The sequence below is a fragment of the Mesoplodon bidens genome (assembly GCF_964165515.1).
Source record: "Mesoplodon bidens genome assembly, chromosome: 15".
NCBI classification, from domain to species: Eukaryota; Metazoa; Chordata; class Mammalia; order Artiodactyla; family Ziphiidae; genus Mesoplodon; species Mesoplodon bidens.
Window position 1 is genome coordinate 69,701,275 of NC_138171.1, and position 25,941 is coordinate 69,727,215.

The following is a 25,941-nucleotide window of genomic DNA, read 5'->3' on the forward strand; positions in this document are numbered from 1 at the left end:
ACCACACGGATCAGCCGATCCCGCTCAGGAGGAGAGATGCTGGGTGGCCCGCGTGGGGGCCCAGGTAGGTGGAGTGTGTCCTGTGCAGCTGGGATTCATATTCTGGAAGTGGTCAGAGGATAGGTTCTGCCTGTTCATTCTCAACACTCTGCACTGATGCTACTAGGTTTCTCAGGTGCTGAGAAATGAATTCTGGTCACGTCAATCTTGTCTGCTTCATGAAATCTTTTTTTTTTAAAAATTTTTTACAAAGTTGACTGGCATGTTTCCCTTTTTTTTTTTTGCGGTACGCGGGCCTCTCACTGTTGTGGCCTCTCCCGTTGCGGGGCACAGGCTCCAGATGCGCAGGCTCAGCGGCCATGGCTCACGGGCCCAGCCGCTCCGCAGCATGTGGGATCTTCCCGGACCGGGTCATGAACTCGTGTCCCCTGCATCGGCAGGCGGACTCTCAACCACTGCGCCACCAGGGAAGCCCGCATGTTTCCCATTTTAAGGGAATTCTTTAAAGCCTTTCGAGGGACTTTAAAGGCCAATGGGAAAAGAGGAACCAGTTTTTCTCTTTACTATGCTATTCAGAGGTTTATTTCCTGGTTATCATCATATATTCTTTAGGAAAAGGAGGGTATCAAATATTCTTCCTTTTTTTCTTCAGCTGTCTGCAACGTTACTAAGAGAGGTCCCATTTGGCCTCTGCTTTGGTTGTTGCTAAATAGAAATTCAGGCAAAACCATCGAGGCTTCCAGGAACCCACCCTGACGGCCGAGGCTGTCTGTGTTCCACCTGCTAGAACTTTCTGGAGGTGAGGGCCCCAGCCATGGCTCACAAGGCATGTGAACCTGTGGTGTCAGGAGCTCCAGACTCTTCCGAAACAATTTCTCAAGGTTATTTCACATAAGCTTGAAGAGCTTTTTCCAAAAACTGTCTGTGAGAAAAATTCTTGGTACCTGCCGGCCATCTCCTGGCAACTGCTGTGTGTCCCCGGGGCCGTATTTAACAGTGAGGCAGGAGGAGGGTGCCATTCGCACTTAAAACCCTGCAAGACTGAGAAACCAGGGCAAACCTAAGGTAGCATTTCACAGAAAAAGCAGCAGTTTCAAGTTCTTCCAAAGGAACACGTTAAATGTCATGTCGATACTCTGGAATGAATCGTCTCGGGTCCCGCCTTTTCCCGGGAACCTGGGACCAGCCTCCGTGCCTGCCTGCCCGGGGCAGGAGGGTCCCCCCGCTGCCTCTGAAGGACTGGTTTCTTCCTCTCTGCATCTCATTCTCTTGTCCACGGGCCTTCCAGTTCTCAGAGTCCCCATCTCAGCCAGCGTGGGAAACTTACAGGCTGACCAGCAGGACGCTGAGTGGGACAACTGACACACATCAGGCAAGTTTCCATTCTCTCCAGGCTCACGAAGCAGACGGCAAGGCCGGCTCAGGGAAATCTCAACAACGGACCCAAACCACTGACTAAATGTCTTTTTTTTTTTTTTTTTTTGATAAACCTTTGTGACATGTAGTTGTGGTTTGGAGCTAACTGATCTGCGCTTATTAATAAGTAGCCAATTTTGGTGATTCATGAGTGTCTGCTTTTCCCTAACAAGAGTTCAAGCTCCAGGAGGGAAGGGGAGAGACAGGGTGCAGGGTCTCCAGAGCCCTCTGTGCTCCCCTGAAACGCCCAGCAGAGTCCTGCTCAGGGGCGGCTGCGAGACGGTAACATTGTTTTCTATCCGATCAAGTGGAGCAGATGTTTGTCTCATCTCTTGCTTCCCTCTTCCGGAGCTGACACCAGGGAGAGTAAAGCAGTTTTAGAGAGAGGGGGTGGCGCAGTGGCTGAGAATCTGCCTGCTAATGCAGCGGACATGGGTTCGAGCCCTGGTCTGGGAGGATCCCACATGCCGCGGAGCAACTAGGCCCGTGAGCCACAACTACTGAGCCTGCGAGTCTGGAGCCTGTGCTCCGCAACAAGAGAGGCCGCGATAGTGAGAGGCCCGTGCACCGCCATGAAGAGTGGCCCCTGCTTGCCACAACTAGAGAAAGCCCTCACACAGAAATGAAGACCCAACACAGCAAAGATAAATAAATTAATTAATAAACTCCTACCCCCAACATCTTCTTAAAAAAAAAAAAAAATATATATATATATATATATATATATATACATCCACAGGATGTTTCAAATCACAGCCCGGATGTCTCTCTACACTTCAGATCCATTTATTCAAAAAAAAAAAGAGAAAAAGAAGTTTTAGAGGAAAAAGGGATGAATAAGCACGAGGCAAAATGTGGTGCGAAAACAGCGTAGTCGAAAATTCTCTTTAAAACCCTCAATATCAAGACAGGAATAAAGACACAGACCTACTAGAGAATGGACTTGAGGATATGGGGAGGGGGAAGGGTAAGCTGGCACAAAGTGAGAGAGTGACATGGACATATATACACTACCAAATGTAAAATAGATAGCTAGTGGGAAGCAGCTGCATAGCACAGGGAGATCAGCTCGGTGCTTTGTGACCGCCTGGAGGGGTGGGATAGGGAGGGTGGGAGGGAGACGCAAGAGGGAGGAGATATGGGGACATATGTATATGTATAACTGATTCACTTTGTTATAAAGCAGAAACTAACACACCACTGTAAAGCAATTATATTCCAAGAAAGATGTTAAAAAAAAAAAGAACCCTCAATATCACTTAGGAAAGCATCCTAACCAAGTTTCAGTTATTCCAGCTGCATTACCCAGTCTGTGGAGTAACCAGGCTGCTGGCTGCCCTGACTGCTCCACACCCAGGTTGGGCCCTGGTGCTCTTCACTGGTCCACTTTCACTAGGAGACCAGGAAGGTCGGGGGGAGGAGAATGACAGCCGATTACAGGTGTTTGTCTGGCTCCTGCATCAGGCCTCACACACATCTGTGGTCTAGAGACACCTGGATCCCTTAAAGCAACAGCCAGACTCCATCCTGCCTGCATTTCTACCGCAATCCTGTTGCATATGACATAAGAAAGAAACTTATGCATCATTCTTTAAAGAAATTACAGCCCATTATAGACAGAAGAAACACAAGACAAAGGCTTCCTTCCATGTGCTGAGAAAAATCAAGAAGTGAGATAAGTTAAAGGGAGCTAGACCGAGGATGGAAATATCACTGAATTGCCTTCATGCGGGACAGTGGTTCTCAGCACTGCTTAGTTTTTAAAAGCAAGTCCCCATGCCCAGACCAAAAAATCCAAATCTCTGGTGGAGGGACCATCTGGATGGTATGGCTTCAAGGGTGACCCAGTGCACAGCTGAGCCGGCACCACCAGGTTCGGGTATGGGATTATGGGTTAAAAAAATTCCTATGGATGCTTTATCATCTTTCCAAGAAGATACATTTTAAGTTTTTAAAGAAGTGTCCTATGTACAGGGGTCAGGCTGAGCCAACTGGTGACGTGGGAGGGAGGGAGGGGCTGGGTCTCACAGCCCCTGCGGGGTGGTCGGTGGTTCTCAGGCCAGGTGGCAACGCGGCTCAGATGCAGCCCAGCGCGCTGCGGGCAGAGTGGGTGGCCCAGAGCTCATGAACGGACAGCAACATCAGAGAACTTGTATTTGGGGGACACTCGTGGATGGCCTGAGTATAGTTCTGGGCTGTCCTGCTCTGTAGCTGTGGTTCTGATGTCTGGGATGGTCCCCACAGGCAGGATGTTTGGCCAGCATCTCATGGGTAGTGGCCCCGTTTGCACGCACCCCCAAGAGACGGGCCAACGCAGGCGGAGGGGACTCCAGGACAAGGGGAGGAACCAGGAGGCACAAGTGCCACGTGGAAACAGGAGGGAAGAGGGTGGCACAGGATGGAGTGAGGAAAAACCCAGACTGGCGGGGTGGTGAGGGGACCGCCTAGGGGACGTCTGTGGAGCGCTCCTACGTGCCAGGCGCTATCCTCAGCCCCTTACACATACTAACTTGCTGAGCCTTACGAATGCCCTTCAGTTCGTATTATTGGGTACTGTGTAGAAGGTACTGCTGTTAGACCCATTTTACAGGATTGGACTACGGGCTGCAGAGCAACATGAACTTGACCGAGGCCACAGGCTGCACAAAGAGGACATCAGAGCCTGGCCCTCTGATAGGACACATCCCCCTTGCAGCTGGGGAGGCTGGCTCCAGGCTAGAACTGGAAGGTTCTGGCCAGTGTTGAGCAATGGGTCGGGGGACAGGAAGACAGTGGGATCTGAGGCTGGAGCAAGGGCAGGCCAGGCCGCACTGTATCCAGCACCAAGGGAGGAAAATACAAACCCCGGGACACGAAGGTTGGCCCGAGGCTTGCTGACGGCTCCGCCTTCTCCCTCCACTCCAGTACTCGGGGCCCGGATCCTGCTGTGTTCCTAGCACCCCCAGAACGTTGAAGCCCCTCGCGGCCTTGGGACGGCCCCCTGGAGCCCTGGAGCTTGACCTACCCGGGCACCTGGGAGCATCTGATGTGCGTCTGTTGACTATATGAAGTCGGGGCGTACTCTGGGTTTCAGTTCCCTGATCTGTTCGATGTGGTCAGTTAGAAGGATTCTGTAGCTACAGCTGCTAGGTGACCCCACAGACCTTCACGGTCCCATGGGCATGCTGGCCAACAAACGCAGAAACTGCCACCGTGACAGGAACGAGCAGAACCCACAGCATCACAGAGCATGCGCTGGGAGCCCCAGTTCCTGCGGTCCTGTCAACGTCTTTCCCAAACCCCACTCTTATCTCATGAAGACTTCTTGAAGGACCACAAAGAGGGAGAAATAGCTTTCCCCAGCAGACTCGGTTCCAAAAGACACTGAGACAGTGTTCGCTTCTCTACTCCCAGAGAGGCTGCACAGGTTGTTTAAACTGAAAAACTCCCTTCTCACTGGCTGGTCAGGAGCTCTATGACCAAGGTCAACAACAACCAGTGTTAGGTGACAAACTACCCAGGGCAGCGGGGGCTGAGGGAAACGGTCACCCTCTGAGCCTGGGATGCTGTCCTGACACATGTGCTGACCTCACAGCGAGGAGAAGAGGGTGGAGGGGCTGAGGCTGGTGCCCCGGGTCGTTCCTCATTGGTGGTGCAGCTTATCAGAATGTGAGGGGCTGGACGTGGGGTCTCCTGAAGCCCCTTCTAGCTTCACAGTCTACGATGCTCTTGGCTGGTTTCAGCAAATTTATGAGGAAGGTGAATACATAAGAAGTGCCATCCAGCAAAACCTTATTCAGACCGCTTTTGCAGGGAGGGAGGGAGGGAAAGAGGGGGACACATCGAATGAATCTGTGAAGTGACCACCCTCATCGAACAGGGAAATCCTTTCATCTTTGGGGGTTTAGAGTTAGTTCCACCTTGTGCTGTTTCTGCCGACTGACTTGATGGCTTACCGCCCAGCAAATGGCCGTGACGGGGTCACTGCAGAAGGGCTAGGACACCTGCCATCGGGGTTCTTAGCAAGTGAGAGATGGGTGCGGCTTCCTCCTCGAGCCAAAGGCTGGTGGGCTATGTGGCTGTGTAGCATCCACACGCCAGGTTCACTTTGGGGCCAATGTGTAACACATCTGCAGTCTCACGGGGACACTTGCCACCAGAATGACCCAGTGATCCCAGGCAGGATCTTCTGATAGCTTCTGCGAACTTAAAACAGTGATTTTGTTGTAGACAAGTATGACAAATCTTTTTCGTCAGGTAGGTGAGCACAATAAGCCTTTCCAAGAGTGCACCCTCCTGGGCGTGCAGATGCAAGTCTGCTGTTCTTGCACAGTAGCTGCAGCGGTGGCACCAGCCTGACACCGACTCAGGCTAATCTGGTTTAAGCTCCAAATATGACCTACATGAAAAGTGGCAGAGTCTGATGGGGCCTGGTGAGGAATTTCCTTCCACTTGCTCTAAATCCTGGAGCCTTTACAATCCAGCCCTATTGTGAAGGAGGAATTGCTTCCGACCAGATCTGGAGAAGTCAGATGTGTTTATGCAGGGCTAACAAATAAACAAAGATCTGTGCTCCCTCTGCTGGCTCTCGACAGCACCATTAAAGCAGAAAGCCATCTTCAGCAAACGCGGTCAATTCACGTTTCCGGAGAAGGACCCCTCGTTTAACCTGGTTTTAGGCATTCTTTGAGAAAAACCCATCTTTGTCAACTTCTGAGCAAGATACTTGAAAATGCTTACAATCAGACATCAAAGTACACATGCCAATAGTTCTCCACTCCCAAATTGCTAGCTGTGACTGTAATAGTGATTTGGGGATTCATTTATCAACAGACGTAAGTGGATTCCTCCAAGACTTTAAGGTCCAGACACGATCTTTAAAGCAGTTCTGGAAAAAAAAAACTCAAGTCCAAGCTAAAGTCCCTCTTGTTTTTGTTTTCTCCTTTAGTTTATTAGAGCAGCTTCCAAAAAGTAAAGATTTGTACTATTTATAGCCTTTCCGATAATGTCAAGCATTAGACTTGATTTTCCAAATCATTAGCATGCAGAAGAATGACCTCATGGTGAACAGATGCACTTGGCTATGAGCTGCAGTGATTACATCAGCCCCTCCCCTTCCAGTTAACTCTTTAAAGGCCTCTCTGCCACCCCCTTGCCTGGAAACATGCTTAAAAACACAAACTTAGTCTCTCACCCCCGTGTATCCGTGTATGTGTGTGTGTATGTGTGTGAAATGCACATATACATACACGCATAAAACATAGATATGTACTTATATGTGTGTGTGTGTGTGTGTGTGTGTGTGTGTTCACTGCAGCCCGTATTTTATCACTGGCCACCTTTTAGAAATTGCTGGTCAATAAGGAAGGAGTCAAAAGAGATGCAAACTACAGAGCTGGGTGGAAAGTCAGCTCAAGTACCTTTTATGCTCTGGGCATTACCAACATGAGTAATGGGCAGAAGAGATATAGGGCAGGAGGTGTTTAAAGTAACATTTTTCTGACTGGGAAAATAGTTGTTCTGAACCTCTTTTAATAAGCTGAGCGCCCACCTGTTAGCCTAACAATAGAAGATCCTACGTGAGTCCAGATGCCCCTCTGGGCTGCCCTGGGTGACAGGCGGCAGTGCTGAGGTAGGGGAGCCTGGGGAGCAGGGGAGGCATTTCCCAGGGTACAGTGTGGGCCGAACACAGTGTTCAGGCCACTGTCCCTGTGCTTGACCACAGGGCCCTGTTGCAAGGACACAAAGAAGATCTGAGCCCCGAGTTCCTCAGACGGTGCCTGTGAGCGGGGGCCTGAGGCCCTGCTCTGAAGACACCGCTGCCGAGATGGTGTGATCAGATCCTAAGAGCGCTGTGGGAGCTTAAGCCGCTCAGGGTCAATTTTTCCAGCTGGCTTGTCGCCTGGAAGAGCAGACCTCACCTCAATTTCTTAGTTTAAGCTGCCTGGCTCATCTGGGTTTGCCTGTACTTGTCCCACGAAAATAAAACACGGTGAAAAGTGTTTTCATCTGTCGAAGTGGTAACTGACAGGGAACAGGGATTCCTCAAAAGCAAAACTGGTCTGAAAATGAGGATGTGGTTCTGAAAGTGGGCCTGTAAATGGGACAGAAATGTACCCCTCAGATTCCTGGGCAAACCAAGTTCATTTCTAGCTCTTTCCTGATGGTTGTCGTGGGCAGATACGCAAAGCGTTGAAAGAGAACATTAAGCCCAGACTTATGATCGCGCTCGTGGGTTGGGGCTGTATGCATAGAAAATGTTATCACTCCACATGGAATACCCTGAACCCTGCGTGTTATGACATGTGATACTGCTGTCAATAATTTGAAAAGAGGAAGGACTGGCATTTGTCTTGATATCTCATCTTTGGTTTCATGTCCCTTTCATACAGGTTCCCATGCCCACTCTTAACGAGCCGTCAGAACTTTTATCTGTTCAGTGACGTTCTTATAGCAGCCCGTCTCCAAACGGCAAGTCTTAAAACCCCCAAATCACTCCTAGAGGCTCACTTAAGATGTTGCCTACACATGGACTCATTTGAACTGCTTTAAATAATTATGAACTTCTGGGAAAGAGCAAATTAATTTATATAGAGACTAAAATATACATAGAAAATAAAGTTCCTCAATATTGGTTTCAATAACATCTTAATCAAGAGCCTTAAGAACATAACAGTTAAGAAGTGGAAACATCTAGTTATGACTTAATTTCATTTAATTTTAAAAAACAAAAAGCCTTCTCGAGATTAAAAAAAAAAAAACTACGCTGCACTAAAAACTTCAGTCCCAGTACTTGAGGAGGATGGGAAAAAGCTGAATGAGATCTTTAAAAAACTAGCTTTGCTGTAGACCCTTCATGTTCTCTCACCTATAAATTAGAAGTGATTTTAAACCTCTAGCCAGACTGGGTATGAAATCTTCATTTCCCTTGAAACCGATTTTTGTGTTTTTTTTTGGTTGTAGATAGAATGTTGGCAGTGTATAAAAGAATTCAATTCACAGCTGTTCTACTTTTTTAATGTAAGAAACATTAATCAAAGCTTTAAGTTATAAGCTTTTCTCATGTTGCTTAGTATTCCAGTTCAACAAAGATCAATAGAGGCCATCCCTGTGTTTCTGGACGCCTCGCCAGGGAAGCAGAGGCGTGATTATGTTAATCTCGCAGCTCCCGCACCTCCGTGGCCGCTTATCTCCCAGGCCTTCTGCCTGCTGCTCCCGGCTCCCCGTGCGGGGCCAGCCTCTCCCTCTTATCTCCCGACAAAGCTCGGGGAGGCCAGGACTGGAGCCAGCGATGCTCAACAACGATGCATGGCTGATTTTATTTGTAAGTGATTTATTTCACCGAATTTAATTTTTTTCACTTTGTGTGTAAGATATTTGTTAACAAGTCAGGATGGGAGAAGCCAGGCAGCGATCAGAGGCAACGGACACAGGGCAGAAATCTAGTAGGTCCTCTAACAGTTGTGCCCGCCCTAGTGGAAGAGGAAGGAAGCCCCTCATCAAGGATTTCAACGTGCATTGACTCCATATCCTATTTGCTTTCTGAAAGGCAATTAATCTGTAATTACATACAGAAATTTACAAGTCATTCTACTCTTTGGGAAAAAAAAAAAAACCCACAGTAATCATATCATCACTTTCAGTGACAGCACATATTTTTTTTTCTTTCCTAAATTGGAAATATAAAAAGAGGTAAACCTAAAACCAACATTTTTTAAAAATTTCCACTGGCCTAATAAGTGAAAGTGATGGTGAGCCAGTGTTGGAGCAGGTCCACACCAGGTGCTGCTCTCGGCGGATGGTCCCTGGGACGCCGACCGCTCCAGAAGGAAAGCGAGCTCGTCACGCTGCCGTCACCACGGCCAAGGGACACTGTCCTCTCGCTGCTCCCGCGTTAATCCCTGACCTGAGCATCTCAGCAGCCTAATCCCCATTAAGCATCGGTGGCAACGGCTTCGACGGCGAGGAACTCTTTTTTGACAAGTAAGCACTGATTCGGGGGTCGCTCTGAAACAACCCACACCCCCAAGTGAACCGGAGCACATGACTGACAACAAGTGCATTAACCTCGCTGGATGGGGAGGTTAACAGGATGGCGGGGGCAAAGGACGGGGCGAACAGCTTGGATACAAAACAAATCAGAATGAATGTCATCCCTCCTTTTGATATTCATTAGCGGATTCAGGGGGAGAATGCGCGGCTTCATACATTCGCGAGCATTTATCTGTGAAAAACGGGCGTACATCTGCGGTGCGAGCGTGTGGAGGGCACGAGGGGAGAATAAAGCGGCCACTCACCAGTTCCGCTGACGGAGTAGCTGGAAGACGGGGAGAAGACCTGGGCTGTGAAATCCTCAAACGTCATGACTTCGCGATGGTTCTGGATTACTGCTTCGAGATACAGGGCTCGCTCCTCGTAGCTGCAGGAGTCGGTTAAGGAAACAAGTGCTCATGCAGAATGACACGCAGAACAGTGACAGAGTTCACTTTGTGTTAAATACAATCATGCGTCTCTTACACTTGTGTGGGAAGAGGTACCTTGCAAGTTCGTGAACATCCTGTTGGAGAATTAAATATGAGTCATGATTCATGAGAAGTCATGATTCATGAGAACATTCCAATTTGGAGGCCCAAGTTTCCCTTAGATTTCAACTGCACCCAAACTAGTATCACTGAAAAAAAATATATAAACCAATAGTTCCAGAATCACAGCAAAAGGTCATCAACCGGATTGGAACAAACAAAAACAGAGACATTGGTAGCGGCCTCATCCCTTTCTATCCACAACCGTGGGACAGCGCTGGATCGCCCCTTCTTAGTTCTGTGGATGAAACGTCCTTCTCAGCCTACTGATAAAATGAATCGATACTCCAAGCAATAATTGGTGACACACACTTTAAAAATAAGGCCACTGGGCAGAGGGAAGGCCAGGAAGGTATGCTCTGAAGGGCACCAGAGCCTCAAGCCGAGATAAGCCACGAGCATTAGAAAATAAGAATAAGTGGGGAGAATCTAGCAGGGAGCGTACAATGCAATATTAAAAAAAGAAGACTATTGCCTTTTAATTAAAACTGCAGTCTGGAACACACGCATTCAAATGTGTAATCAAAAACCAGTCACCAATAAAACTTAGAAGCGTAACACGCTGAAGCAACTTTCCAGCTGTCTTAATAGGACCCCTGCGTGTGGCAGCCTTTCACAGGGCAGAAAGCAAATCTTCCCCTTTTGTGTGTGGCTTCTGTTTCCTCGGAAGGTGAATCATGCCTCCCCATAACAGGATAACGTCAGGACAATCTGACAGCGGATGGAGGTGCCACATGTAGGGTTTTATGAATTAACACTCGGGGGAGTCGGCGTGATGTCTTAGCCCCCCTTCCTGTGATCAACACAAAAGTTAAGAGACATGTTTTAGTCGTTTTGAAAATCGTGCTAATTCTCCAGGAACAGGGGGAATGAGGGTCACCGCCAGTTTATTATGTGCAGCTCCAGAAGGGCAAAAGTAATTCTAGCATTTCTCGCCATATTTTAAAGCGATCTTTTCAAAATGGCCTCTTTTAAAAATGTAAGTTGGGGAAAATTATGCCCTTCCAATAAGCTGTCGATAAGCATGTGTTTTAAAAGAGGAGAATATTTTTCTATTCTTTTGGCAGAGGATGCTCACAAGCTTCCCGGGAGAGGCTCTTCCCCTCCTCCTCCCCCTTTTATTACATTCAGGGAAGGGTTTTCACCCTGGGAGGAGACCAGAGACATTCTAGGGCTGGCTGTGCATACGTGGTAGCCATGAGCCGTAGGTGCCTAGCTACACTGAAATTTAAACTAATAAATAAATACAAAGAAATAGAAATTCAGTTCTTCTGTCCTACTCGTCGTATTTCAAGCATGCACAGCCACGTGTGGCCAGGGGCCACCGGCCTGGATTGTGCAGATACAGGACACGCCCATCACTGGGGAAAGCTTTCCTGGGCTGCGCTATTCCAGAATTTCTCTGCAGGCCGGCTCTATGCAACTTTTAAAGAGGAACATGAGTTTAAAGGTTCAAAAGTGGCCCCTCTGATGATATATGATGGTTTACAGAGATGGTCACAGCATCCTGAGGCCTGGCTGCGTGAGCCTGCATGGCGGGCTGAACTCCGGGTGACTCGCCTTCCCGGACAGGCTGCCCAGGCCTGGAGGGACCTGCTAATGCCATTCACGTCTCATTATGAACACGCTTATTCTGCACAGCACTTGGCTGTCACTGAGTGCGGCCCTCCGAGCCGCTGGGCCGCGAACAGCAGGACGCTAGGCCTGGATGGCCGGCTGGCGGACAGGCACTGTGACACTGAACTGGCACGTGCAGGCCCAGCAGGGGCCAAGCCAGGCGTGACAAATTACTCAAAAAGCTGAGCTCAACTTACGGCTGAAGACCACCTGAGCCTGTGGCCCTGTCAGCGCCCCTTCCCGGCCCCCTCTCAGTGCAGTCTGCTCTCGGCCTCTGCAGGCCCGTCCTGCTGGGTCCCGAGGCGCCGCTGAGCCCAGACACCCACACACAGTGCTCAGATGTGAGGATGCGCTGGGCTGAAGACACGGCGGAGGCCACACATCTGGAGGGGGGGCCGCGACGCTGACCGAGCTCACCGTCCACCACAAAGGGACGCCGTGTACACCACCACCTACAGGACCCGCAGGGTGGCCTGGCAGCCCCGTCCTGAGCGACACTCTCCTATTGTCCATAAATTTGTCCCTTGTCAAGGCTGAGAGATCTAGGCTCCTGAGGGCAAATCCAGCACTGGACTCTCAGGTTAATAATCCAGTTTTGAGATTCTCAGGTGCAATAAATATTTATGGTCTGACTGCTCAATGGAGGTACCATGGGAGCCAGAGCACAGAAGGGTGTGTTCAGGACAGGGTCCTCGAGGAAGGGGTGCTTCCTAGAAGGTTCCCTGGCTGTCACGTGGAGCAGACACTCCCCACCCCAGGCTGGGCTACACTGTGCTGAACTGGGTGTCGTCTCTCAGACAAACATCTGTTAGGGAATGGGGTGAGACCCAGAGAGCATGAAATGCGTTTGCACTCACAGCCCAAGCCAGGGCATGTAAACGCCATGACAAAGAGAAAACAAACATCACCCCAACTCTGGCACCATTTAGAAACAGCCAAGGAGCTCACGCATGCCAAAATCTTTTTTTTTTTTTTTTTTTAAGTAGCTTTAAGAAAATGTAGCTCTGGGATCTTAACGGAATTTGTTAGTAGCACTACTATTAAGGGCAACTAACCAGGAGCAGTGTCTTCCATCATTTTCTTACCTAACATCCTTAGGGCTTCAATGCTGGTTGCTTTCTATTCAAAAAGGCATTTATAATTTAGACATCAAAGGCTTTATAAGGTTTGTCTCTTCACGTGTAAGACATGTTAAGACATGAACTGAATGCTGAAGTAATGCCAGGCAGTGGATGATTAGTGACCTCTGACCGGAAGCAGGTGGCCACGGAGGCACCTGGTCACACATCCAACACCTGTTTCAATACCAGCCTTTGCCCTTCTGCTCTCAGCAAGTTCACTAACAAATGTGAAACTTATATTCTCTCCTGAATTATTACCTCATTAAATAACACACACAGTACTTTTTAAAGAGAAAATTTCCCCTTGATTCCTCAATTCAGAGAACATTCAAATTACTAACTAGAAATCCATCTCGGTTTCCGGATAATTTTGAGTTTTTAGTGACCTACTCTGTCTACTCAATATTCCTCCACTTGAATAAAGAAGCCATATGTCTTCACTGGTTACATTTTCCCAAAAACCTCCAAGAGAACTTTCCTAAACCCTCAAGATAGACTCTGCTGGGCTGCAAGAGCCTGAAAATCCAAAGCCAAGTCCCCAAATTTATTCTGATTATTATTTGTTTTAATTTTTAGCAATGACAGTAGCAGCATGACAGTAAGAAGGAGCTTGCTCTTCTCAGGAGGATGGGCTGGAGCTTGAACCCCACCCGCCAACTCCTCCCCAGTCCCCAGCCTCGGCTGCCTTCTGTGTACGGTGGGGATGCTGACGCTGACATCAGCTCTCGGGGCTGTGGGAAGATTAGATAGATTGGATAGAATCATCAGAGGAAGCATTGACCCAGGTCCCATCACACAAGAGAAGCACCATAAATGTGGATTTCCTGTTCCCCCTCATCTCCAATGTGGGTTTATGAGTTTGTCTTTCAGAAAGAACATGGTGGATAAATGAGGGGGTCTTCTGTGTCAGGCTTTAGGCAACAGCCTCCTTTATGCTAGACCCACGTGAGCTGGGGTGAGTCCTGTGGTCTCCGTGTTACTGATCAAGAATGGATGCTCAAAGAGCTCAAGTGATTTCTCTAGAGCCACAGTCACTCAGGGGTGCAACTGGGACTAGAACTTGGGTCTTCTAATTTTACTGCTTTCAGCTAATATACTAAATTCTAAAACACATAAATTCTAAGTTCATGATCTTATGCAAGGTTGGGAATTAAACTCCAAATGAGAATAAATCAACTGACTTAAATATATATGGGCATAAAAGTCAACCTATAACTGAAACTTGAGTACATAGGTTTAAGCTGCATTGATACCCACAGACCACGCTGACTTTATACATTCATAAAAATAACAATTACTTCAGTTTTTGGCTTATTCAAAGCCAAAAGGTTATCTGGGAATAAATCTTGGGAAAACTCCATTTTTTTTTTTTTTAATTCAAGGAGTAAAGAGAACTATTTGAAAGAGGCCATGTTGCAGATGGTACTTTTTCCCAAACCTTGAAACCCTTCTTTCCTGGACCTTCTCTGTACTTCCCAAGAGTGGACAGGGCCTTGGAGGAGGCGGCCTCTGGACACCCACTGATAAATGCAGCTGCACGGTGGAATACTATACAGCACTATACAGAAAATAATACATATACAGAAAATAAACTACAGGTCTGTGTATTAGCATGAATGAAACTCAAAACTACATTCAATGAAAAAAGCAAGTTACTGAAGAACACACACGGTGAAACTCTATTTACATAAAATTTAAAAACAGGCAGGGCTTCCCTGGTGGCATAGTGGTTGGGAGTCCGCCTGCCGATGTGGGGGACACGGGTTCGTGCCCCGGTCCGGGAGGATCCCACATGCCGCAGAACGGCTGGGCCTGTGGGCAATGGCCGCTGAGCCTGCACACCCGGAGCCTGTGCTCCACAGCGGGAGAGGCCACAGCGGTGAGAGGCCCGCGTACTGCAAAAAAAAACAAAAACAAAAACAAAAAAACAGGCAAAGTGAAACATATTGCTGAGGGATGCACACATACGCAGTGAAACTCTAACAAGTGTTATCTCAGGGGCGGGGGTGGAGGTGGCACATGGGAGGGTCTCAAACACATCGGTTGGTGCACATGGCGGGGTAAATGTTATATGTTTTCTAGTATGTATAAAACAGTTCATAATAAAAATAAGCATCGGGTGACAATGGAATACAGCACAAATCAAGTGGATCCTTTCTTACCCACGGAAAGGACAGAATGAGCTTCTTTAAGCCAAAGTGGGGGGATAGGAAAGGTATGTTGGTTGTTAGGGATAATGATGGTAGAAAAGTCCATTTGATTCAGACACGGAGAAAGCAGAAAATAGCCAGTGCCATTTTTAGTTAGTTTTTTACTATTAGCTAAAAATATTAGCTATTTTTGTTGTTGTTTTTTGGCTGCAGTGCGTGGCTTGAGGGATCTCAGTTCCCTGACCAGGGACTGAACCGGGGCCATGGCAGTGAAAATCCAGAATCCTAACCATTAGGCCACCAGGGAACTCCCTAGCTATTTTTATTAGTTCCAGAAATAGGCCAAAATATTAGAGCTCAACATTTTCAGAATGTCATGGAGAACTTTGACAGGTGGGATTTAAAGAGCTTGCCTCAAACATGGATACACACACCATTCAGGGGGCCGGGGGTGCGACTGCGAAAAAAATACGTTTTCCTACAGAAATTCTTTGCTAGACTTGCTATGCACCAAGGATGAACTAGAGAGCGGTCAAAATCTTACAGATATCCGCGGACCCAGGCGTATGATCTCTGCGTATGATCTCACTCTGCTTCGAAAACCTGATCTCCAGTGACTTTGTCCTTTCCAAAAAGCAAGTCCACCTTCACACAAGTGTTCACCCATTCAAGAAACGAGTACTGAGCACCCACGTGAGCCCGGTGATGGGCACACAACTGGGAGAAGGTCAGAGATGCTGTCCCCGCCCTCGCCAAGCCTGCGTTCCAGCAGGGACAAGCCTGCAGGCTAAGGCTCACTGTCCTCACGTTAGTGTCATGTAGGACATAGGGACAAGAGGGGCAGGCTTTCTGAAGAGGTGGCAGGGAAGGGGTTAACCACTGTGAGGGCCTGGAGGGGGGATGATAAGAGCGTATCTGGCCAGGAGTCAGGAGCTGGAAGCGGGGAGTTTCAGGGGAAGGAGGCTGGAGCCACAGGGCAGCAGGAAGGGCGGGGGGTGCAGCTGAAAGGCTGGGTTGGGTCACTGGAGGCCTGCATGGTCTGAGGCACGGGAGCAGTAGTGTCTTCCTGAGGTGTTTTGCTCACCCTTAGAAGATCTACCAGCACTGAGGCGAGTCCAGGGCGCCCTCGAGGTTTGAAGAGGCTGATGCTGACTTGCATCTCTATGTTCAGGCAACGGGCTTCTACAAACGCCTTAATATTTTAGACTTATTCTTCACCTAATTTCAGAAGCGAATGACATATATATGGTCAGGTTGGTTGACGCCCCTGACTTGGAAGGAAAAGGGTGTGGAGCAGAGGCAGGGGAGGAAGCAGCCTCCCCGGGTGACCGTGGGAGGAAGAGGTATAGGTGAGAAGAGTGGACACTCCTCACACAAGGACAGACCCCAGGCTCACAGAAACCCGGGGAGAAGGACATTACTTAGGACAGCTGTGGATGCAGGAAAGCACCCCTGAATATATCCACAGATACACTTTAAACCTAGGAAGATGATGAGCCCACAGTGGCAGACCCTGAGCTCTGAGAAGGAACGGCTAAGGATAGTTTACAAAACTAGGAAATGAAGGAGCTGATGTCTTCTGTTGGGCCCACGACCAGGAGCTTTTGGAATAGATGCAGAGGATGATAATAATACATTTTCATTTCTCAGGTGATGTTTTGAATATTGACCAAAGGATAAACCTTTAAAATGCTACTGGTCTTAGGTATGACACCAAAAGCACAAGCAACCAAAATAAAAATAGGAAAATGAGAGTTTATCAAAATAAAAACTTCTGTACTTCAAAGGACTCTATCAAGTGAGTGAAGACACAACCCACAGAATGAGGGAATGTATTTGCAAATCATTTACCCAATAGGCATCTCATATTCAGAATATATAAAAATACTTATAACTCAATAATAAAATACAGCACAATTAAATAGACATTTCTCCAAAGAAGATATCTACATGACCGACAAACACATGAAAAGATGCTCAGCATCCTTTAGTCATCAGGGCAATGGAAATCCAACCACAGTGAGATAGTACCTCACACCTACTGGGATGGTTATGATCAAAAGGACAAGAATGAACAAGTGTCGGTGAGGATGCAGAGACACTGGAGGGAAAGTAAAAGGGTGCAGCCACAGTAGAAAAGTTTGGAAGTTTCCCATAAAGTTACACATATGATCCAGAAAATCCACTTCTAGGTATGTACCCAAGAGAACTGAAAATATACCTTCACACAAAAATGTGTACACAAATGTTCACAGCAGTATTATTCGTAATTGCCCCTAAGTGGAAACAGCCCAACTGTCCATAAACTGACGACAATGTAATATTGTTCGTATATTCATAAAAAAGGAATAAAATACCAAACATGCTACAACATGAGTGAAACTTGAGAAGGGAACTATGCTATGCGAAAGAAGCCAGATACAAAAGGCCTCGCACTGTGTGAACTGATTCCTATAAATGTCCAGAATAAGAAAACCCACAGACAGAAAAGAAATTAGTGATTGCCAGGGACTGGGGGGAGAAGGGGATGAGGAGTGACTACTGATGGGGATGGGGGCACAAAAATGCTCTGGAATCGGACAATCTGGTGAAGAGACTAAAAACCACTGAATTTTAGGTATGTGAATTATACCTCAATGAAAAACTGTCCCCCCAAATGCCTCTGAGTACACGGTACATGCGATGCATTGTGGGGAAGGTCTTCTGATTAAAAGGTCCTCACTGACCACAATCCAGAACAAGTGGAAAGGTGGCCTGGCCATGCTAAAATGTGGCGTTTATTCACGGAAGATCCCTGAACCGTGTGCCAGGGGTTCTTCTAGGAGTTGGAGAGACCAGGATCAAAAAGAGACAGCTTTGTCCCTCACGGTACCCACAGCTTATCTGAAAAGACAGCCACAAACTCATCATTTGCCAGGCGGGCAGGACCTGCATAGGGCACAGGGACCCAGCGGGTGGAGGGGCTCCCTGAGGGCCTGTGGTAATGGGAGGAGCGCAGGGTCTCTAGCCCCTGAGAGAACCACCGCTGGAGGTTCTGCAACAGCAGACAGGTCTACTCTGTACTTGAGAGGTCATGGGGCGGGGCGGGGCGGTGGGGATGGAACAAGGGGAGGGACGTGTGTGAAAGGGCCCAGAGGAAGGGCCACTAGTCAGAAAGAGGGAGGAGAGACGGGCCTCTGGAGAGCAGAGGTGGAGGGGAATGGAGGTGCTGTGGACCGCAGGATGCTCTGGTGGGCGTGGGGACACTCGCTCTGGCCAGACCGCAGGGCTGTGGCTTAGGTTCAGAGGTGGATGCAGAGGATGGAGAGGGGACGGGAGTGTGCAGGGTCTGAAGGCGTCAGGGAAGTAGTGCTGGGGAAGAGGCTCGGTCGAAGCCTGGGCTGGAGATAAATGGCCCCGAGTCACGGACTTGGAGCCGGTCCTGGAGGAGACCAGGGGAGGACGCACACTGGGAACTCCCTCCTCCCCACTGCGGATTGGGGGCAGAAGCCCGCGGAGGAGGGAACAAGACAGCAGGAGAGGGAGGGCAGGAGCCTGGGGCCATGTGTTTCTGGAGGGAGGGGCCTCCGCTCACGTGTCTCAGGTCTGCTCCCTTAACCTCTTCCCTGGTACCTGCCACCCGGAGGGAGAGATACTCCACAGGTGGGCTGGGCTGGCATTTGATAATCCGAAATAAATGGATGAAATTCCATAATAAATCAAGACAGGAGCAGGTGCCAGGTACAGCCTAAAGCCATACATCATTTTTTACAAAGATTTTGTTTGTCTTTCAAATATAATGCAAATTTAAATTCTAGGACTCTTTAAGACCCCAAATAAATGAATCATTCAAACTAAATGTCACAGCCTGGAAACGGATAAAGAGGACGACTTCACTGAACAATGTAGCCAAAGAGATAGATGTTTGGGAAAAGGAAATTAAACACATAAGATATTAGATTAGGTTTCAGACCCTAATGGTACACTCCTGGAGAGGAAACAGCGCACCACTGCTAAGAAAGGAGAAAAGACACATTTAACCAAGTTTAAGAATAATTCTGAGGAAATGACCAGAGTAAATGGAAATGGGGAAAAATAGATTTTCTTCAGGCTATTAAATTACAGACTTTTGGAGAAGGTCTGCTCTCATAGGCATAGGGAAAGGAAGGTCTTGCTCTTAGGATGGGAGGAGCTCCGAGGGTGCGAGGGACTGATGTCCAGTTTGATTAGGAACGTTCGCATCAGCTCTTCGCAGGCATCTATGTGGGAGGAGCACACCCTCAGTCACGCGCTTTTTTTCCATTTCCAACCTCCCCAGCGCCCCGTGTGTCTCACCTTCCGTAAATCACCAGGCAAGAAAGGGCCCTGTGACACCGTCCCTCCAAGCCTCACCTCAGTAAAAACATAAGTGATGAGAAAAACAGGCGTTTGGCCTCTTTCCCATCTAGAGGCTGCACTGTCGAGTGAATGAGCAGAGACAGCAGAGACCCCGCTGGCTGCTTTGCTGATGAAACGACCCAAGAAGTGACTGATCAGTACGGACCACGGTCGGCCAGGCTGATGCCAATACCTTGGTTTCTGGGTGGAAGGGACTCAGTGTCACCTGAACTGTTTCTCTTTCACAGATTCTCACTCATCCCAGAGCTACGGTGTGTTAGGAGCTAACAAATGTGCTCTCAACGTCAGTTAAAGAGATGACCACTGCTGACAATTTGTTGGCGTTTAATATCCACGAAGTTACAACCAAGTGGAAAACAATTAGAAATGCGGAACTGTCTCTAACTGTCTTAGACTCTCTTTGTGGCAAGGAATAAAAAGGGTCGACAATTAAATAGCAGTACATGTGGATTTTAAACTCTATCATCGCTGACCGTAAGGGACAAGTTATTAAATAATATATGTGAGGGCTTCCCTGGTGGCGCAGCGGTTGAGAGTCCGCCTGCCGATGCAGGGGACATGGGTTCGTGCCCTGGTCCGGGAGGATCCCACATGTCGCAGAGCGGCTGGGCCCGTGAGCCATGGCCGCTGAGCCTGCGCGTCCGGAGCCTGTGCTCTGCAACGGGAGAGGCCACAACAGTGAGAGGCCCGCATACCGGGAAAAAAAAAAAAAAAGTGACAGGTATTATTTAGTGCAACGTAATTTGAAGTAAATCATCCTATATTTAGTCCTCAACCACTCTCACTATGGAGAAGAAAGCCAGTTCCATGTGACCTATGGATTGGTTTCTATCCGGGTTGATTGTAAAAGTAAAATGGATTCATGATGGTACATGATAGATAAGAGAACAAAATCCAAAAGGACAAGAAAAGTCTTCTGTGGCAGATGTTCTGGTTATAATTTTCTTGAAATATTCTCAACTGTTGTCCATCACCAGCCCACTAGGCCCAGATGAAGTCAGGGTAGGCTCAGGCAGAATTATATTTTGCAGTCCCAAGTACTTGCACCAAGCTCTGTACAGATTTTCTTGAGTTTTCATTTGCAAAAACAATTTTGAGGAAATACTCCTTTTTACGATGTTTCAAAACTTTGAGCTGTATTTAAAAACGATAAATAAGACTGCATCTGAAAACAGAAAATAGTATTTCTATATTTCTGTGAAATAATTCTAGCTTAATGGCATCTTGAGTTTTCCAGGAAGATACTCATCTTAATACCAAATTATCAAATGACAAGAAGTAACTCCAAGAAAAGTTAGGGGTTTACCAAATGCAAGCGACCTGGAAACTGAGGACAGCAGCGCCTGTGAAGGGGGCAAACGGGCCTCCCGGGGCCCATCCAGACTCAGTTCTAGTGGGTAAAACAGGGCGTCACTCACAGCACACCTGAGTGATAACCACAGCAGCTGACCCGTACCTGAAACTCAATACATCCACAGACTTATCACTTAGAGTGAAAAAATATTGCCCAAGTGATCGAAACCTAACTGGAAATTTGGGGGAATTCTAATAACGCAAAGCTCCTCCGTGATCAGGAGTAGCAAAACTGTGTTTGCCACATAATGTTAAAGCAGCTAATTTCTGGCAATTAGAAACAATGTGTGATGCCAGGGGCTCATGTAGGTTACGCTAAGCAGACACAAGGGTTGAGCTGTCCTGCCGAGTGGCCCCGGAGGCAGCCCTCTGAAGGGCTGCTCATCTGTGGACACGGCCGGGCCTGTCAATGGATCTGGGCCCCGAGCTGACCACAGGGGCCAGAGAAGCCCTGAGAACCCCAGCCTTGTTCGTTCTGTGACCAGGAAAGGGGTTTTGAGCAGCTGGAGGGCAAAAAGCATCTCTTTTACTCTTTTTACACCTGTCTCAGCATTTGGATCAGTGTTAGGTTAAAACAAAGCGATGATCAGGAAGCATACAAAGTCACTTAAATAATGTAGTGGGAAATTGTTGTGCTTTGCCTTCAAGGTTGGCCAGACTTCCCAGGGGTTACTGGAATGACTCTGGTTTCACAGGGACTCAATATGGGGTTCTACAACCTCTGCTTATCTTAGTTCTAGGCTGTGCAGAGAAAACAAAATACATACACACAGTTCTGTCATAAACAGTTTGTCTAGAGGAGAGTCTAGGTGCTTGAGTGGTCCTTCCAGCACCTTCCAAAAAAAGGAGGAGAGAAATGGCACTTCCTCACGAGGCCCCAGTGAAGAGCGCTGGGTAAGGACCCGCCTGTGGCCATGTGTTCCTGGAGGGGGAGGGACACGCTGTCTGATGAAGCCGAGGAGGTCTGGGGGACGCCCGGTGCCAGCATCCAGCACGGATGCTGCAGGTTCTCAGAGACAGGGGGCACCTCACAGAGTACAGGACTCGCTTTCACGAACTCAGACGAGTCCTGTTCTGACAGCCCTTCAGGTGAGGTGCCTGTGGGTGGCACAGAAATCCAAAGGTGCCCCGAGTGTGAGCCCCCCCGTCACAGGCTCTGTTTAGACGGTGGGACTGATGGAAACAGTCAAGTGCTTTGCAGGGTCCAGACTGTGCGAGGCCTTTTAGAGGCCGTATCTGCCTCACTTATCCTCATGACCCCGTGTATGGTCTGTACTGTTACTGTCTTTTCATAGAAGAGCAGATTGGAGAGCAGGAAGCAGAGTGTTTGGCTCCAGGCCCCGAGATGGTAAATGCCAACGCCTGGACCCCAACCCAGCGCCTGACTCAGGGCCCCAGCTCCCAGACGCGGCCCTGTCTCTCAACCTCAGAATTCTCCCCTGAAGAGAAGAGACTGGTGTAGCCACAGCAAACAGAAGGCCCAGTTCCACCCATGAAGGACAACAGATTCAACAACTATACTACATCTTAAAAGGTAACTTTGAGTATCTAGAAATTTCTCTTTTTTCTTTTTCTTTCTTTTTTTTTGCGGTACGCGGGCCTCTCACTGTTGTGGCCTCTCCCGTTGCGGAGCACAGGCTCTGGACGCGCAGGCTCAGCGGCCATGGCTCACAGGCCCAGCCGCTCTGCGGCATGTGGGATGTTCCCGGACCGGGGCACGAACCCGTGTCTCCTGCATCGGCAGGCGGACTCTCAACCACTGCGCCACCAGGGAAGCCTGAAATTTCCCGTTTTTAAGAGTAATGCAGAAGGAAATAAAGAAACAAGGCTGTCCGTCCCGGTGGGAACAAAGATCAGAATTAGAAAAATCCCTCACAGTAACACACACTTTAAAAAGAAGATATAGAGATAAAAAAGGATGGGTGTTTACATCTTGATTTTATATGGTTTTATATGTTGGGATAATTCTACTTTATACTTTATATGAAAACTGCCTGCTTTTATATTTTATATTCAAAATTCCCTGTCAAAGAGCCCGTTCATTCTGACTAAAATATATTTGTCACATTACACACAGAAACAACCCAGAATGCCGTTAAAGATAAAATTCCCAACTCACACAATTCTCTGGGACTTTCCACATTTGAGTCTCATAGAGTCATTCGATATCATCTTCGTGACTAAAAATACAACTGCAGTATTACTTAAAATTATAATCAAATCATTCTCTTGCAAATTAAGACACTTACTCTTGGAAAAATAGCAAAATTGAATTAGGTGTGTCTTTTCTTGACAGATCAAAAGCAACTCCATTAAGCCATCAGTTTTATATTAATGGCACGAGACATGGCCCAGATGAGGAAAATGTCCTTTGGAGCCATTTTGTACTTTATTTAAAGAGAGATGGAGATGTTCCTCACAATTCAAACGTGAAGCAGAACTGTATCACAGGTCCCCAGACCAAGAGGCCAATATGACCCCCATGAGGTAGCCATGCACAGCAGAGAGACCAGGTCTATCTTCCCTCAATTTCTTATTTCTTCCAATTATTGTGTCTGCCACCCACCCATCCATTCATCCATCCATCCACCCACCCATCCACACATCCATCCATCCATCTATACGATATTTACTAAGTGCCTCCTATGTATCCAGTCTTCTTCCTTCAGCTGTAAGAAAACTACTTCCTTGCTGCTCAACTCTCTTCTAAGTCTTGGCTTCTACAATACCTGACCATACACTGAGTGTTATAGTATTATTCTGGGGGGATTCTAAAACACATCGTGGTGAGGTTACATTACCATCAGCCTGAGCTCTGTTGGGATGATAGCTCTCTTAGAATAAAAGATATACTCTTTATGTAATAAGTAAGAACAACCTACCCAGTGTTGGTATAACGCTCTGCCCTTTTGTAGCCATGAGCCATTGGATCCTCCTGGAAACCTCCGTCCACAGATGATAAGGTGGAGATGGAACGGAAATGATTCTGCTGAGACCATCCAGCTAGTAGTGAGTGCGGCTCGAACTCAAGCCCAGGCCAGTCTGTTCCCAGCGCTGGTCTCTGCTTCTCTCTTACACTGTCTCAGTTTAGTATGAATGTTAGTTCAGAGTTTGCAATGTTCATGCTAAGTTAATTCACAAATACTGTTGTTTGGTGCTGACAAGAAGGTAAGAACAGACAAATTAGATCCTTCTCTCTCCCTCCAGAACCAAGAGTAGCACAAAAGAAACTGGCAAGTTTTATAGCTAATCTGGCATAAATGGTGACTTCCTAGCTGAATTATTATCTGTAGGACTGACCTAGGAAGCCGGGATATAGAGTGATAAACTATATTAATTCAATCTTTTCATTTATGTGTCAAGAGTTTGTTTAAGCCAAATTGATCTTACTGTGCTTATTTCTGGTCACATTTTGAAGATAACCAGTGCGGAATTCTAAAGTTTTATTAATTAGCTATTTCGAGTGGACATTTTCGAGGAGAGGATGGCTGAGCACTGTTGGGCAGGGGTGACAGGTCAGGACACTGGACACGGCAGCACTGTCCGCTGGGAGGTCCGTTTGGCTTCTGCTTCACAATTAAAACAATTAAAACACTGAGCCACAATGAGAATGGATTGTTCTTCCTCAACTGCTATCTTCCAAGGGTCATAAAACTTTTTGGCAAATCCTTATTTTTAATTATGTGCCATTTGGTGTCATTCGAAAACACTGGAGAGGTTTAAAGCATCTGTGCAATGACTCGGACTAGAAACGCAGGCCCGGCATCCCGTGCGGTGGTGGGCAGCACAGTCAAGGTCAGCCCCACCTGGGATGTCGCCCCAGGCAAGCAGCCTGCCTCCTGGGATCTCGGTCCTTCCTCCGGAAAAGGGGGTCCCGGGGTGACCTGCAGGAACAGAGGCCATGTGTGCTAAGTCTGGGCGGGCAGAGTACCTGCCCATGAGAGCGCATGGCCCCTGCAGCGCCCACAGGTGGAACCCACCGGAACAGCTGGCAAAGCAGCACCGGGGTGTGTGGAACCCGGCGTCTCGGAGCGGAGGGTGGAAGGCAAGATGGGCTTGGAGCTGCAGGCTGATCCATCGCCTACTGGCCGCTGGTGCTCAGGCGACTGGCCCAGAGTCGTAGCCCTGCCGAGGGCTGAGGCATCAGGTCCCCCGTGTGTGGGAAAGCTCCTCCGTCCTCAGTCTGGAATTGCTTCCTCCAACAGGCAAAAGGCAACACTTCAGGGGAGATGTTTTTCTCCATTAAAAATGGAAACAGGAGGACCAGAGACTAGGGGAGCAGTCACTTTAAATGATGGAAACTTGGTTCCCCCTTACAGCGGATCCTGAACCACATCAAGCGTGCTGGAGATTTACTTTGTAAACTGAGGTTTTTGACAGTTTTCACTACAGAAGGAAATGCCTGGGTCATTTTCTACAGAGACGGTCCGAGGATGTGACTGTCCTCTTGAACCTGGCAACGAGTGACTGCCAGGGCTTTCCTTTGGTGATAGACTTAGCTGCCTGGTGTCACAAGCCAGGTGATCATGTGAGACAAAAAATGAGGGAAGGGCTTCCCTGGTGGCGCAGTGGTTGAGAGTCCGCCTGCCGATGCAGGGGACACGGGTTCGTGCCCCGGTCCGGGAAGATCCCACATGCCGCGGAGCGGCTGGGCCCGTGAGCCATGGCCGCTGAGCCTGCGCGTCTGGAGCCTGTGCTCCGCAACGGGAGAGGCCACAACAGTGAGAGGCTCGCGTACCACAAAAAAGAAAAAAAAAAAAAAATGGGGGAAGGGTCAGAAGTTACCCCGCGGTGGTCCCCCAGGCTTTGTGACAACGCTAATCTTATTAAAGTTGAGCGATGTCACCTAATGAGCTTTATTTTTGAACTTTCTGGAGGACAAATTAGAGGCAACTACCTGGACTTTTTAATCACTTAGTAATGCCAAACAATTCCCTTGATTAGAGAGAATTAAAAATAAAGGCCACAGTAAATCCTTGTTGTTTACCTATTTTATATATAGTGGTGTGCATCTGTTAATCCCATACTCCTAATTCCACTCCCCTTCCCCTTTGGTACCCAAAAGTTTGTTTTCTCTGTCTGTGAGTCTGTTTCTGTCTTATAAGTAAGCTTCTTTGTACTATTTTTTAGATTCCACATATAAGTGATATCATATAATATTTGTCTTTCTCTGTCTGACTTACTTCACTTAGTGTGATTATCTCTAGGTCCATCCATGTTGCTGCAAATGGCATTTTTCATTCTTTTTTATGGTTGAGTAATATTCCACTGTGTATATGGTGTGTGTGTGTGTGTATATATATATATATATATATATATATATATATATATACACACACACACACA

The 25,941-nt window shown here is 47.8% G+C and overlaps 1 protein-coding gene across 4 annotated transcripts in view; it reads right to left on the bottom strand.

Annotated features, from left to right (window-relative positions):
• The window catches only part of RALGAPA2 (Ral GTPase activating protein catalytic subunit alpha 2), a 287,179-nt gene that overhangs the window by 12,970 nt on the left and 248,268 nt on the right, over positions 1 to 25,941 (bottom strand). For all 4 annotated transcript variants that reach the window (XM_081256663.1, XM_081256662.1, XM_081256661.1 and 1 more), the window contains one exon: positions 9,693 to 9,814. In XM_081256663.1, coding sequence (XP_081112789.1) covers positions 9,693 to 9,814 — 122 coding nt within the window. The remainder of the gene's footprint in view (positions 1 to 9,692; positions 9,815 to 25,941) is intronic.